This window comes from Melospiza georgiana, chromosome 7, assembly GCF_028018845.1.
Source record: "Melospiza georgiana isolate bMelGeo1 chromosome 7, bMelGeo1.pri, whole genome shotgun sequence".
Taxonomy (NCBI): Eukaryota; Metazoa; Chordata; class Aves; order Passeriformes; family Passerellidae; genus Melospiza; species Melospiza georgiana.
In genome coordinates this window covers 22,853,931-22,869,250 of record NC_080436.1, presented here as the reverse complement: position 1 = coordinate 22,869,250, position 15,320 = coordinate 22,853,931, and the positions used below count along the sequence as shown (strand labels likewise).

The 15,320-nt window shown below is 33.4% G+C and overlaps 1 protein-coding gene across 8 annotated transcripts in view; it reads right to left on the bottom strand.

The window, feature by feature from the left end:
- The window catches only part of LOC131085508 (sodium channel protein type 2 subunit alpha-like), a 67,438-nt gene that overhangs the window by 8,414 nt on the left and 43,704 nt on the right, over window positions 1-15,320 (bottom strand). For all 8 annotated transcript variants that reach the window (XM_058027787.1, XM_058027786.1, XM_058027792.1 and 5 more), the window contains 6 exons: window positions 11,202-11,322; window positions 10,451-10,605; window positions 9,369-9,542; window positions 4,971-5,093; window positions 2,458-2,739; window positions 177-230 (listed from right to left, as the gene is read on the bottom strand). In XM_058027787.1, coding sequence (XP_057883770.1) covers window positions 177-230; window positions 2,458-2,739; window positions 4,971-5,093; window positions 9,369-9,542; window positions 10,451-10,605; window positions 11,202-11,322 — 909 coding nt within the window. The remainder of the gene's footprint in view (window positions 1-176; window positions 231-2,457; window positions 2,740-4,970; window positions 5,094-9,368; window positions 9,543-10,450; window positions 10,606-11,201; window positions 11,323-15,320) is intronic.

Below are 15,320 nucleotides of genomic sequence, written 5' to 3'. Positions count from 1 at the left end.
ATTTAGCTTTTTTGGCTAAACAGAAGGAAGTGAGATTCTTTCCAGCAAAAACTCTGAGAATCAAAAAAATATTTATTGATGCTGGCTATAATTCTTTGTTGTGTATGTAGCTGTTTAAATTTTATACTCTGTATCAGAAAATAATCAACAGCTGACTTTGAAAGATTTACACTTACATCTCGTGAATCAACAGCAGCATACATAATATCCATCCATCCTTTGAAAGTAGCCTAGAAATAAAATAAAATTGTTTATCTTCCCCATAAAAATACTTAATACATAAAATAACTAAGTTATTTATTTATCTGGACCTCCACTTTTAATAAAATCACATGTAAATTTCTGAACTATACTTGACAACACAGGCATCATAAATATTTTTTCTAGTAAAACTTTCTTTTTGACACTTTTATTTTTAGTTGTTCAAATAATATTAAAAACCAGCTCTTAAGATGTCAACAAGTTGACAGTATATTTGGAGCTGCAGATGTTTACTTTGCAGATGAAGAATGATAGATTTAGACAGATATAAATGCTGGAGATATGTAGGTAGGATCTACTAGAATCACTCATGGCCACTGCCATTTTATTAACTTTACAACATGAATTGATGGAATCACTAATATAACTTCTGGACAGAAACCAACATGGGTCTGAATGGGGTTTTTTCTGTGTCTAAATTGACCTGGTATTTTTAGAAATGTTTTAATCCCGCATAGCTAAAAGGAATAGACTGTTCAAAGTAAAAATATACTTTGTTTCCTGAGAGATTTGTCTTAAAGAAGACCAAAAAGTGAACTGTGTAAGAGATGTAAAGAGTAAAAAGATCTGCCATCATTACTTCAAGGAGTTTATTTTAATGCATGCAGGACGTCCATTTTTTCAGGAACACCAAAACTGGTGTGACATGCTGGTTGAAAGTGTGAGTGTGCAACCACTAGCCAGGGTTTCCAAGCTTATTCATAATAAAGGAAAAAGAGCTAAAAAGCCTGTGAAATGAACAAAGAGCATCACTCCTGAGGAGATTCGGGAGAGGAACCATTCCAAGGAGTATATTTCCATCTGTGCTTGCCAGAAATGGCTTTGATGCTTTGGTACAAATGCCAGTTTCCACAGCAGAAACTTGCACTCTGGAAGCCTTTGTATCCTCCTGAATCTTGCAGTGCAATGCCAGTTACCAAGAAGGTGTGCTTCAAGCCAGGCTTCACACATCTTTCTGGCTCATCTGGCAACTGCCAGCCATTTGGTACACTTTGCATAGCAATATTAGGAAAGGTTCAGAGTTAGATAAGAACAATAAATACAGAAGAGTGAAGGAATAATGTTAATGGAGGCAATCAAATGAAGATGTGACACAAAACATGCTCAAAGATCCCTTAACCTCTGTGGGGAAAGTAAAGGTTAGAAGGAATATTTGAAAAGGAAAATTATGAAAAATCAGAAAAAAAAATTAAAAAAACAGCAAGAAGAAGAATGAAAGGTTCACAGTAGTGAAGTAGACTGTCTGGATGTATGACACAGATGACATTTATACACAGCTTCAAGAGCAGCAGTTTTCCTTCAGAGGCAATGATGGCCATGATATCTGAAGCCAGAGAATCATTCAGTACTACTACTCAGCACATAAGAGTCACATTGCCTTTACAGGCAAAACATTTTAATCTAGGTAGTTAATTTTGGAATTAAGGTCAGCTAGAAATACTGACCTGCTCTGAGATAGAAGGGACAAGCATATCATTCTTAGATAACTTTGAATATCAGAGCTGTAAATATTTTTTCATTCAGTGGCGCTGTAGGTTGACTTACAGAGTAGTGATTCTACAATCATCTAAATATAATTACATGCTTTCTTGCTTGTGTTTTGAATCAGATCCTAGCTTTAGAAGCTCCATTCTCATCAAGGAACCTGTAAAGAGCTAAGGTCTTAATTTATTTGACACAAATAAAATATGCTCAGAACCTAGAATAAAGGCAGTTCTGAACAGTGCATAAGATAAGTAATTGAAAGAGAAATGCAATTTACAGATTTTGTATAAGTAGTAGTAATTAATGGAATGAATATGCTATGCAACACCATCCAGTATTTCACAAGGATAATACTTATTTAAATTTAGAAGTAACATAATACTTATTTAGTATACTATAATGACTCTTTAATAAGCATTAAGGAATATGATAGTTCTATACTGTACACCCCTAAAGAGATTCTTTTATTTTCTACACTTACTAGCTTCACATTATTATTATCATCATCCTGAGACTGTATTTTCTAGTCTTGGAAAGGAAAATTACTCTACTTTCATTAAAAAAAATAATACAAGAAACAATGTAATAGAGTTCCGTGAGCTGTACATTATTGCTATGAAGAAATTGTTCCTCTACTTTACAGTCTTAACTTGCCTATTTTTCCTAGATACCTTTAAAAACAGCAAAAAGAAAATGTATACATTTACTTACTACTTGAAGCAAAGCAAGATATCCAGCTCCTACATTATCGAAGTTTACTTTCACATTCTTCCATCGGGCACTTTGATTGCTTTTTATGAGTTCCACACACTGAGTATAATTGTTGACATCACTGATATCAAACATCTCACCAGTTGTGGTGTTGACACAGTGATAGAATTTCCCAGCAAAAAGATTTACTCCCATGATGCTGAAGATTAGCCAGAATATAAGACATACCAGCAATACATTCATGATAGATGGGATTGCTCCTACAAGGGCATTTACAACCACCTAGTGTACAAATTAGACAAAATAGTCACTTAGCTTACAGAAAGAAAATTAAAAATACTTGAAAATACTTCAAAAATTTTAGAACAGTATTATTATGGGATGGACAGTTTAAATATTACAATAAAATTTGTGGGAGAAATTTTAATGAAGGTTTAATAAAATGCTAATGAGATTGGAAAAAGCAAGAAATAAAATGAAATGGAAACAAAGACAATGCAAAAGTCTGAAAAAAATCAAAAAGCAAAAGAAAACCTGTTAGTAGCAAGATGAATTCTTAGCATTTGTGTGCTCTAGAGAAAAAGAGAGAAATAAATGTTAAATTCCAGCAATATAAATTAAAATACATAAATAGAAAATAAAACCATGAAAAGCTCAAAGAATGATGATGTGGAAGACTAAATAAAAATGTCTGCATGTAAAGCTATCATTACTAATGATTTTATTATTAGAAAAGTTATGTATATATTGGCATCAGTGTATTTTAGTATCCACACAGAATGCAACAAAATTAGGGATATCTTATTTAATCATTATTAACAGCATTTGCTGTAAGTCTTGGTTTTAAATTACCTGGGCTCATTATAGTTGCTCTTACATGTATCCTTCTTTTTCTTTTTAATTGGTTGCATTTAATTCCCTTGAGCTTCTGTGTATGGGCAAGGGGCAATAAAAGACGTGATTAAATCCTTGGACAAAACTTTTATCTTAGTTATTGTGGAGGGATAGAATGTAAGAAAATAGTGCAGAAGGTGGTCTCACACCTGAGGAGCTGCAGCTGCACTAATCACCAAAGATTAGGAACAGGCCTGTCCTTCATAGGCCACAGCTGTGTCCAATAAGGAGGAGTGCTATAAAAGGGAGGGTTAGCTGGGTGAGAGGTGAGTTGTGGTTTGTTGGCTGTGCTGCGAGGAGCTGCCCATGAGACATCACCAAGAAGGTATAGAACTTCTAGAAATAAGCTGAACAGCAACTAATTGTTGTCAATAAGTTGACAAGTTATTGTAATTCAGCTAAAAGAAAGTTGCAGGTATTCAAGCAATAATTTTCTAGCAAATCAGTAGAGACTGCAGTAGTCTTTTGCGTGTAGGTTTGAAAAGGTTAGTATTTTTCACTTCACTAAGCTGACCAAAAGTAGTCTAGCATCAATAGAAGTTTTGCTTATTTATTAGATAGACACTTGATGTGTTGTTTGTATTGCCAGTCATGAAAACCAGTGGTGGTGGTGATGTGCACAGGACACTCTTCCCCATGCTGGCAGGTGTAACCACCGCTAGGGTATCGGCAGCCTTGCCCAGACAGGAACCACATTATTTATTTGGCAGATGAAGACCTATGACTGAACTATAAATAAGTATTGCAGCATTGGGGTATTTTGAGGTGAAAGTGACATTTCTCAATAAAGTTTTAATTTTTTTTTTTTTTATGTATCAGTCTTTCAGTAAGTAGCATGGTCTGCTATTGTTTATAATAGGGTTTTTCCAGGAGGGGATTTTTTTCGGTTGGTTTGTTTTTGTCAGATTGGCAGAATGTGAAAATGACAATCTCCTCAACAGGTAGATTTTAGTGCTATTTACATTCATATGAAAGAAAAGGTCTCTAGCTAAGGAAATTATTTCCAATCTCTCCCCTTCTATACTTCCAAATCTATCCTTATTTCAGGTGTCTTTTCAAAAAACCTTTCCCTAATACTACAGCATTTACTGTGGGATTTCTTTCCCCAGGTAGGCAGACAGGGAGACACAGTGAAGCTTTAGTTTCTGGTAAGCCACTCTTGTCAGCTTTTTCACGTTTTGGTGGTTTCTTTTGCTTTCTGGCTAATTGTGTTTCATCCTTAACTACTGACAAACTAATAGAATTGAAGTTAGCTACATAAATTGAGTTAAAAATTTCCCAGATAAACTGTAGGAAAAAACCTCCCACTCTCTACTGTAAAATTTGTCATGTCCTTTCATTTTTCTAGGTCCACAAATCAATGGCAATTTTTACAGTCGGGGGGCTGGGAAAACACAACTATGCAGCAGTGAGCAGGCAAATTTAATGAGCTCAAGGTCTAATTTTCAAATGTAAGGTGTACATTGGCCTTGTTTGTAAGGACATGTTGAAAGGCCTTTTTCCACACATTTCTGCATGCCTTCCCATGTTGGAGTTCTTTGAAGAAAGCATGAGTGTAACCATTAATACATCAATTTTTGTATGCATACATTTGTTCAGACTCATTCATTTTTTCTCACCCTCATTCCTTCAAATCGTGACAAGGCTCTTAAAGGTCTTAAAGCTCTTAATGTCCGTAGCGATTTAATGGCACCAAGTTCAGAATAGCCCAGAGCATTGGCTATTAAACTAACCAATGAGACCTATCAAATACAGAAAAAATATTTTAAAAATAATTCTACAGTGTTTATTTTAAAAGAACAGAAATTCAAGCAACAAATCAACAGTGACAAGTTGTAGAATGCCACCATGTTCATACTTGCTGGAAAGGCAAGAGATCTTATAAAGGCATGGTTAAAAAAGGAACATATTCTATTAAATGTCTATCTATTATGGTTGGATAGGGTTTAACAGTCTTATGGAACTATACTGTTGGTGAAAGATAAAGTTTTCAGAAAACTTTAAGGACAAAATAGCCATACTTTCTGTAACTTCATTAAGGTTCAACTTTTCAAACAATTTAAAATTCTGAATACATTAAATTGTTTTTTTAACATCTGTCAATATTGTGAGTATCCATAAATACTAATAATGACATATAAACACTAATATAAATAATATATAACAATGAATAAACAATAACCTATAAGCACTAACATAAATAATATCTAATCAACACTAATAATATCTATGTACACTAACATCTATAGACACTAATAATATAATAAATATTGTAGTAGCTAATTACAAATATTTGTTAAAAATATTACTTCTAAGTGGAACAGTTTATAACAACAATAACCAGGATATTTCAGAAATATGTATTTAAAGAGGTGGTACTATCTCACTTGCCTGGCAAGTCTCTGTTTTTTTTTTTTTTAATCTTGTGAGTATAGAAAAATATTATGGGATAGCTATTAACAGCTGCTCAGCTTATAGCAGTAAGAGCTTTATTATCTACAACAGTTAAGATCCTATGCATGTTATTGGGATTTTGTTAAAAGACAACCCTCTTAAGTAAGGAGCAATTAATTTGCTCCTCAAATGGAACTGAGCTTTAGACAGTGTTAATATGGAAGGAATTAATTTTCTTCAAGCAGTTTTGGAGACGGGATGGGGAAAACCCGTGCCTTACTCATATTTTATTCATTTCTACCACCAAAAGCATAGATGACATGTAAATGAGCATAGGCATATTTTGCTCCTTAAGAAAATCTCTCAAATGTTAATTTCTGTGCCTCAGTTTAAAGAACTCTTCAAAGACTCCACAGAAATAGGAATTCACTGATAATGGTAGTAAGACTTTGACCATTATATGAAAAGTTGGTTTCCTATGTTTAGGAAAAAAGAACATAAAGAACAATTAGATGACTCTCAAACACAAGAGTTACAAGACCATGTCTAAGAAGGCCAGTCCAAGAGCAAATACAAATCAATTATTCATTGCTATGTTGCTATGTATATTATCTAACAGAAAATAGTGTTTTAGTGAATTCATATTGCTGGACATTTCAACTGGATTTTATGTCAGAATGTAATTCTTTTTAACAAAGGAAAGGATTATTTTATTGCTCTAATGGATATATGGAACTTGCTGTGATTTATAAGCATATTAAGAAGAAAATCTTACTGATTTTCTTTATCTGTAACTGAAGTCTGTTCACTTACTAGAGATAAGTATTTTTCAGCCATTATATTAAATATTGACAATTATTATTAATAATTATCATTAATACAATTTCTTTTTCCTGTGATGCTACAGGGAGAGGAATCCTATTTGTCTTTAGTCACCCATATGTTCCAGAGATAATAAGAGATGGAATTTTCTCTATTTTTAATAGAATATTCATTTATTCACTTAAATCAACAAGGTACCCAGGCATAACAATAAACCTTAGTGTAAAGACAGCACATTTTATTAATTAAAAATAAATGATGAAACAAATATTTTAAAAATATCTCTTTCACTGGGAGAGTAAGGTGTCCTATGAAATTGAACTCACATTAATGGCTCCTTCATTTTGTAATTGCCTCCCCAAATCTGCACTGTGCCTTACCTATCTTTCACAAACAGGACCCCTTCCACACTGTTAGGTAGCAGCAGCTCCTGAAAGCCTTCAGTGGCACTGTGTGTATTGGCAGTTCTTAGGTCCTGACTGTAAAATTCTTCAGTCTTGTTTGTGCTCCCTATTTCAGATTATTGGCAGTTTTCCTAACATGGTGATAGTGCTCTTATACTATAAACATTAAGTTTTTTCTCAAAGAAATACTTTATCTATTGGAAACAATGTGTTTTCCTCTAGACAGTTCATAGATGCAAAGTTTTGCTTGGAATTCTATTGTATATACAGCTGTTCTGTACTTCTCTGGTGATCTCAGTCTTGTTAACTTGGTCTTCTCTCAGCTGTTCCACCTGTTTTGTTGCCAGTACGTGAGAAAGTGAATGTATCTGTAAACTGATAAATAGATTCATGCAAGCAGATGCAGTAATTTTAAGAAACTAAAATGAACTCAAAATGGTAGAAAGATATATCTCCTAAAATTGAAGGATTGTATGTGCTTATTTGTGTTTTTCTTCTAATATAGACTCTCTGTTGCAAAAAAAATGTTTAGAAGTGTAGCAGTGACAGTCCTGCTCAAGATCTTCGGTCAAGCTGTACAGTAGGATGTCATGATAGAGTCTTTAACTGGGGCAGGCAGATGTACCAAGAGTCATCTGTCACAGCTGTAAAGTGGCAGAGCTGAAAATTACCATTTCTTAGTGTAATTTTCAAAATCTAATTTCGTCACAATCAGTGAAAGCAACTGTGGCTACTTGTCACAGTGAGATATTAAAGGTCAAAGCCCTAAAGGACTATCTGTGTTTACTCGAATAATTTTAGAGAATGGAATTAAACAATCTGATTAACTTTAGTCACTTCCATCGAAGAAGGAGACATTGGTGTTCTCACTGGCAGAATGCTGCTGAATCACACCTCTTTAAACTGCCACTTAAAGCAGTGCAGAGGCTGCTTTTCTATAGGAAGGTAACATTAGTTCACGTTTCTTTCAAGTGCTGGTGGTGCTGAAGAAATTGCTGAGTTAGCCTTAAACACAGTAAGGCATTTTTTACCTCTTACTAGAACATTGAAAATAATTCTTGGACAGTAGAAAGTTCCAATTTATTTATTCATGTTTTTGTTTAAAAAATTATGAACTATGGAAAAAAGCGACATAAGCTGCTTTCCTTATAGTGATGTGTTTTTAAATTTGAAAGCCTGCTCAGATAAGAGCATCTCTGAGGTTAAGCTAGGAAATCACAGAGTAGGGTTTAGGATAATCTGGTTAGCTTTAAGATGCAAAAAGAATAATTAAAACATGAGTTATTAATTATCTAGAAAAAACCCGACATTGTTTAACACAATCCTGTAAGAGGGCATCTCTCTACTTCATTAACATCCTCTTAGGAAAACCATTCACACTGCTTTATTCTAGTGTAGATTTTCAGGACAGAGCTAGAGATTAACTGTGTAACAAAACTAACTCAGTCTGGAAAGAAAAGAGAGATAATATATTTTGATTTATGGGCCACTCTAGCTAGGTTTTTTTTCCTGTGGGAGTTACTAATATGATAAATTTCTCTATGCATATGGAATAAGTATTGAAGCGACCAGAATTTATGCAAACATCTCAAGAAATATGGTAGCATGGGCAGAAATTACTGTAAGCGCACAATTGCCCTCAGATGCCATCTCTCAGTTCCATGCTGAGGACATGTATAGGCAATGAACTGGGTCAGATAATGTGTGAGGCAAGAGACCAAAATATTCTGAGAGCAAAACCGGCTTTGATCCCTTCTGACAACATAAGCAAGGCCTTTGCACAGAAGTGTATCACAGCTGGGAAGGCAGCCAAGGAGCCTTGTATCCTCCTCTATCACAAACCCTGCCAAGTCATAGCTGATTTAGCTATTGCACATTGTCAGTCCATTAAAACCAATTATTTTTTAGATCAAACAGCCACTGACTTTCTGGTTTTACTAGAAATGATTACAGGATAGTTTTCAGTTAAAGAGTTCTGAGAACTTAGATAAAATCTCGACCAAATGAATTGTTTCCTTTGAAAAACTGAAGTGTTCAAAGAAACTTGAAGAATGAACTATCTTACTTTCTAAGGAATAAGGTAGCATGGTCAGAGTTCATTAATGATGGCAGGCTTAAAAATTAGGTTTTTTCCTCATAAAATCTCAAGTTTGATACATTGTTTGTATGAACATATTTACTATGAAGAATGGACGAACTGATAGGCAGCCATCCTTTTCCTTTTAGCATATGAATGGACTTCAAATAACACCTCCAAATTACTGCAGGCCATTACTAATGCAGTGTAACTATAAAATGGGAACTCTTTTTTGTACATTTATAATATTAATCTACTAATGAATCTTACAACGCAGAAACTTTACTGTAGGGAATTTTAAAATATTAATTTGTACTTACATCAACAATCAGGAAGTCCAGCCAGCACCAGGCATTAGTAAAATATATTTGAAAACCATATGCTACCCATTTTAAAAGCATTTCCAAAATGAAAATATATGTAAAAACTTTGTCAGCGTATTCCAGCATGGTCTTGATAGTTTTGCGCTGTTCAATATATATGTCTTCAAAAGCCTATAAAAATATATTGAGGTATCACACCTGTTTCACAGAATATGCATGATAAAATTAAGGAATAAACAATAAAAATTAATTAGAGAAGAGGTAATATTTCCCCTTGTTTTTCTTCATTCTCTTATTTTATATGTTTTCCATCTTGAACCATAGTACTAATTGGAACAATAGGAGACCTGTCTGGAGTTAAAAAAAAAAAATTTAAAAAAATCTGTTTTACTAATGAATGAAGAAAGAAACTCACAGCAGTTTTTTTTATCCTCTGCGGTATTTAAGAAACTTTCATATAGACAGAAAAAACCCCTTTTCTTATATATCTATTACAAATAATTATATTGCTTTCTAGAAAGCAGTTAGATAAAACTTATGTCTAAACAATAAAATTAAAAAGTAATGTATTTGCTAGAATATACAACTATGCACATTGATATTGTAGCAAATGTTCAGCTTGAGTGAAGCTGGAAACTTTCATGTAAATCTGTCTGGCTAGTGGTTGTTATGTTTAATTTGCTGCTGCAGTCTTCCATATCTCTTGCCTTCAAAACAGGAATAGAATTAAGTAATTATTCCATTTTTTAGTACGGTCTTTCACAAGCAAAATTCAAAAAGTAGATCAGATTAGGAGGAATTCAAGACTTAAACCAATATATTTAGCTATATATTCACAGTTAACAATACTACTTTGTACTCAAATCTCTTGACAAACATGCTGAAAATTGGCAGGCAACTTAATCTTTGAGGAGCTATGCTGTCTTCAGGTTTGGGTCAAGTTTCTTTCCAGTCTGGAACAATGAAATGTAGGGAGTTTTATACAGCTACAAGCAAAGCAATTCTTTCTGAAGCAAATTTGATTTTTGCTCCTAAGTGATCTCAAAATACTTCAGCATCTGCAATTTTGTTTTACTTACTAGTGCTCCACTGCTGAGGAGAATCATGAATACAATGAAAGTCTCAAACCAGTTGTGCTCAACTATGCTGTAGCAGGTTTTCCTAAGATTCCACCAAGTTTTTCCTTTGCCATCTTCTATACTTACTTGACAACATGGAAATTTCTGTACACAACCTGCATTAGATTAAGAAATGTTAGTATCCAAATGCCAATTACTTCAAAGTCAATATTTACTGTAGTATATATTATTAGCAGCTTTTACTAGTTTTATATGGTTTTTAAAAAGTAAATGAAATGATGAATAGGCTATCACATCACACAGGATGATGAATATCTGAATTAAGAAAACTAATCTGGAGAGAAACTAGACTATGGTATACTTAATTATGAAAGAAGTCAATAAAAAAAAAATCAATATTTTTGACTGTTAGCATATAACTGTTCTATTTGATGATGGAGTCACACAAAAATTTATTTCTTCCAAATTTCAAGGGCCCTTTCAAATAGCTGAAAAGCATTTTAACAGTAGAAAAGTTAAGGAAGTTTCTTAGTTACAAGCTGTATGCAGTGGCCAGATATATGAAGTTACTTAAAGCCTAGGGAAACTGGTTTTTTTTCATCAGATTTCTATCATTATGGGCTAAAAATATTTTCTTTTGATTTTTGAGGACGTGAAAGTACACCATATTTGAAACCCTCAAGAAGCTAAATGTGCTTAGTAACAATGTCATTTTAGTAATACATCTCTAAGTCAACAGTTATTCTACAACCTTCAGTAAAACAGGCTTCTGGTTCAAGAGCTTCTTCACTTTCAATTTCTGCTTGCTCGCCCTCTCCAGGAGGAGCAATATCAACAGTGCTGCCTTCTGATGAGCTTGATGCATTTAGTTTCTGTAAGTAAAGTTCCACAGAACAATTTTTTTCTCATTAGATACATATTCTGTAAAAAAATGGTACTGAATCAAATCATGCCAGTCTAACTTTTAAAGAACGACAAATTTATAAATATGCATTATTAAAAGTAAAACCACAGTAATGACATGTAAATTTTATAATTCTGTTTCCCAGACATAGTGTTTGTAAATTGTTTTCAGTTGACTGTACTGTTGTAATTATTTCATCCAAAATACTTTCTCCTTGACTGTGAAATAAGGCTTGTAATCAGAAAGCAACATTAAAGAAATCGTGGCAGTGAAATTCATCTGATCTATCACATGTAGTAGTTGTACACAGGAATTTCACGAGGGATGTAAAATGCACCTCTCACTTAAATACTTTAAATGCTGCAGGTACTGATGTAACAAAAGGGCATTCCAGCACTGGGCAGATTTGTGCTTTTAGCTAAGCAGAACTGATCATGTCCTTTGACCTTTGGAGGAAGGTCATATTTAGAAAGTATGAAGACCTTTCTACCCAATTTTGTTGAGAGAGTGCTTAATATCAACAACCTGTCACATTTAGTTTTCAAGATAGTGATATTTTTAGAATAGGAAAATCCCATACTGTTTAGATTTTGTAACAAATAATAAACAGTATCTTGTTTCTTGAAAGAGGCACTTCCATGTATTCTCTTCTTCTTTGGAGACACTGCTGAAAATTAAAACTAGTTATTTAACTCTTCAGCTGAAACCCACTCTCTTCAGGAAAATGTACTGGCAGCTAGGGCCTTTTCTGCCAGAAATGAAGTGGCACATATACCTTAATACAGCTTTGGAAGGAATTATTTCCACATATTTAACTTTTACATAATGTGAATGAAGTTTTATAAAAAATCATGTTGAATGATGGATAATTTCAGGGATAATTTTCAAGAAGCTGCCTTTTGACAACACAATATGTAGTCAATATCAGGTCTCTCAGACCTCAGGTCCCATGGTTGTTGCTGTATTGTGACCAAAAATACTGTGTTTAACTTCTCATATTGCACTTCCTCTATAATTTCTGAAATTTATATAGGTAAAATAGTTCCAGCCATGTTGCCTCTAAATGGAATAATTTTATTACTGGTCACGTAAATCTGTGAGTCTGAGTTAAAATACTGTGTATCTCACTGTGAGAATATTTTAAATTTCACTTTCTCTATTACATTAACAACAAAAATACCTGGTAATGTACACTGCATTAAACATTATTAGCACACCAACTTATTATCCACACATAAGGCTGTCTCTCTTTAAAAAATAATACTGTTGAATTAACTCTCTTCTTGTATATCATGGAAATACCAAGGAATATGAAACCTTCCAGTGGAATGATAGGCAGTTTCTTCATTAAATAAAACTGAAATATTGTAAAAATAATTTTATGTCGCAACCAACTTAGGAAAAGTAAAATTAATTCATGGCCTGCTCCATCATCATTAAATAAATTATTGACTTAATAGTAGCATGATAAAGGTTCATAGATAGTAGGCATCCATTATAAATCTGAGAGCAAATTAAAAGGCAGTCAAATTTTTAACTGCATCTTCCCATGTAAACTCTGCTGCAGATAGCATAGCTGCTAATACCAAGTCACAGAAGTGCAACTTATAACCAGTACAAACAAAAACTACTATAATTCCTTTCAGTAATTTTCACATAAAGTACTCTCTTCATTATTTTTCATGTAATCTCAAAAAACTGCATTATTAAGAGAAAAACATCATTACTTAATAAAACTCCTCTTCTTTGCTTCAAGACCCTAAATTAGGAAAGAACCAATACATTTTTAAATAAGGTGACATTAATGATATTCTTTCTAGCAATAAAGCTAATAAAACTAATAGGAAGCTCAAGATACATGATGGATTAGCACGATCTTCTTATCAGCTCATAAATGTGATTATCAGCCTCTAGAACACACCATGCCCTGGAAATATTTATTTGCATCTTCAATGATATCACATTTTCCTTTATAAGGAAACATTTGAAAGCAATTGCTTATGATGCAGCATTCTCAAGGCCTGAATCAGCAAAACAACATGCTTGACTAGAGCAGAAGCCTTAGCAGTACTTTGGAAATCACACACGAAAATAAAAGAAACAATCCAACTACCTCAGTGGGATAATATTTTTCTGAAAACAGTATTATAAATATTATTGTGTAGGATATAAAAGGAAAAAATGCTTCATCACCCACCCAGATACCTGGTTAATGTATGTACAATCAGCCTCCATAATGTTCTTTCAGAGCAGTGCATCTCTTATCAACAGCTTCGATCATTAAAACAAGCTTTGACCAACAGCGTGTTAATGTGCCCATTTACAAGAAAATGCATTCACTTAAGACCCAGTCTTGCTCTCATTTGATTCTATTCTAAATTTCAATAAGAGCAAGAGCAGGCTACTGAAGTTTTAAGCTTTACAAACGGCTTCATGATTCAAGTGACAATAAAATAAAAGGATTCAGCCATTACAAATTGCCTTTAGTAATTCAGCCATGTGGTTTTATCTTTTCAGTCTTGAAAGCTGCACTGTAATTGAGTGAAAAAATATAAATTAATGGAGATTCCAAGGTGATTCTAAACTGGCTTTACATCTCAGATCTTATGACCTTTGACTTTTATAAAATGTTAGAATATAATTTTAAAATCTCCTTAGAGTTTTATTTGGTGTTTGAAGCATATCTTGGTTCAAAATTTGTTCATTAAAATCTGAGAATTTTCAGAATACCCACCAATATTAATGTTTTTAGCATCTCTGGGCAATTTAGACCACAATAGGTAGATCAAGCCACACTATAATCAAATAAATAAAATTAACCACTTGGTGATCCTTTTGAAGCCAGTGAAACTCTGTCTGAAGGAAAACAGCTTTCAATCCTACTACAGGACTGAAATCTCAATCTACTCCAAATTTTGATGCCTCGTTTTACTAGAATCATTTAGTTAGTTTCACATAACTTTGTTTCACATAACTTTGGCTCCTTAGTTTCACATAACTTTGGCTCCTGTGTTATAATTGCTATTCTTGTCACTATTTTTGAAGGCTCTGCCAATTACTCATCAATGGCATGTTTGCCTATAATGAAAAAAATCCCTAGGATAAATAGATAGAAGTGCAATTTTATAAAAATGGTGCTGACGACTCCCTAGACTTGCTAATTTACACAAATGAGTCCCCCAACTCATTTATGGAACGCTATCGTGAAACACATTCCAAGCACCTCTATTTATAAAGGGGTTTAAGAAAAGAGAAGTTGTTAAATGTTTAGCTTTTGATAATTCTTTCGGGAGAGTTTTTTGCTAGGTGTAATTTTAGCAATTATGAAATAGTTTGCTTTGCTACCAGTTTATAAAACTCAAGATATGCACTGTCCAAATGAATATAGCGTGTAGTTCGTAGCATCTTGAAGATCTGCATTACAGTGCATTGTAGATTTAAAATTATAACTGTAATTTTTAGACCAGTAGCTACTGCAATAATTCAAATGTTATTCATTAAGGAGTTGAACTCATGGCAGAAATTATTTCAAAATATTTAACACATTTCATTGAATATTTACATTTATAAGGGCTGAATCAAAAAGGGTTGTTTTTATTTTTTAAAAACTATGCATGCTCCCTTTTTCTTTGGCTTCTTTAGCATAAGACATTCCAGTACTTTTATGATCCATACTTCAAAACCTGAAGAGCATGCAGTTATTGCTAAATACTGTATTTAAATATTCAGAAAAACCATTAGCGGAGTTAAAAAATGTATGTTGGGTTTGCCAATCCCACCTGACCATGCTGTGACTTGAGTCCCATGACTCAGCAGAGAGCAGCTGTGCATGTTTCTACTCTTGCAATGAATAGGGAAGGTACATAGCTGAATAGCATGCAGGCCAGTCAAAATCCATTAAAAAGTGATTATATATATATATACATATATATGTATAACTTGCTTAGGTAACCTGTGTGAAAGTGG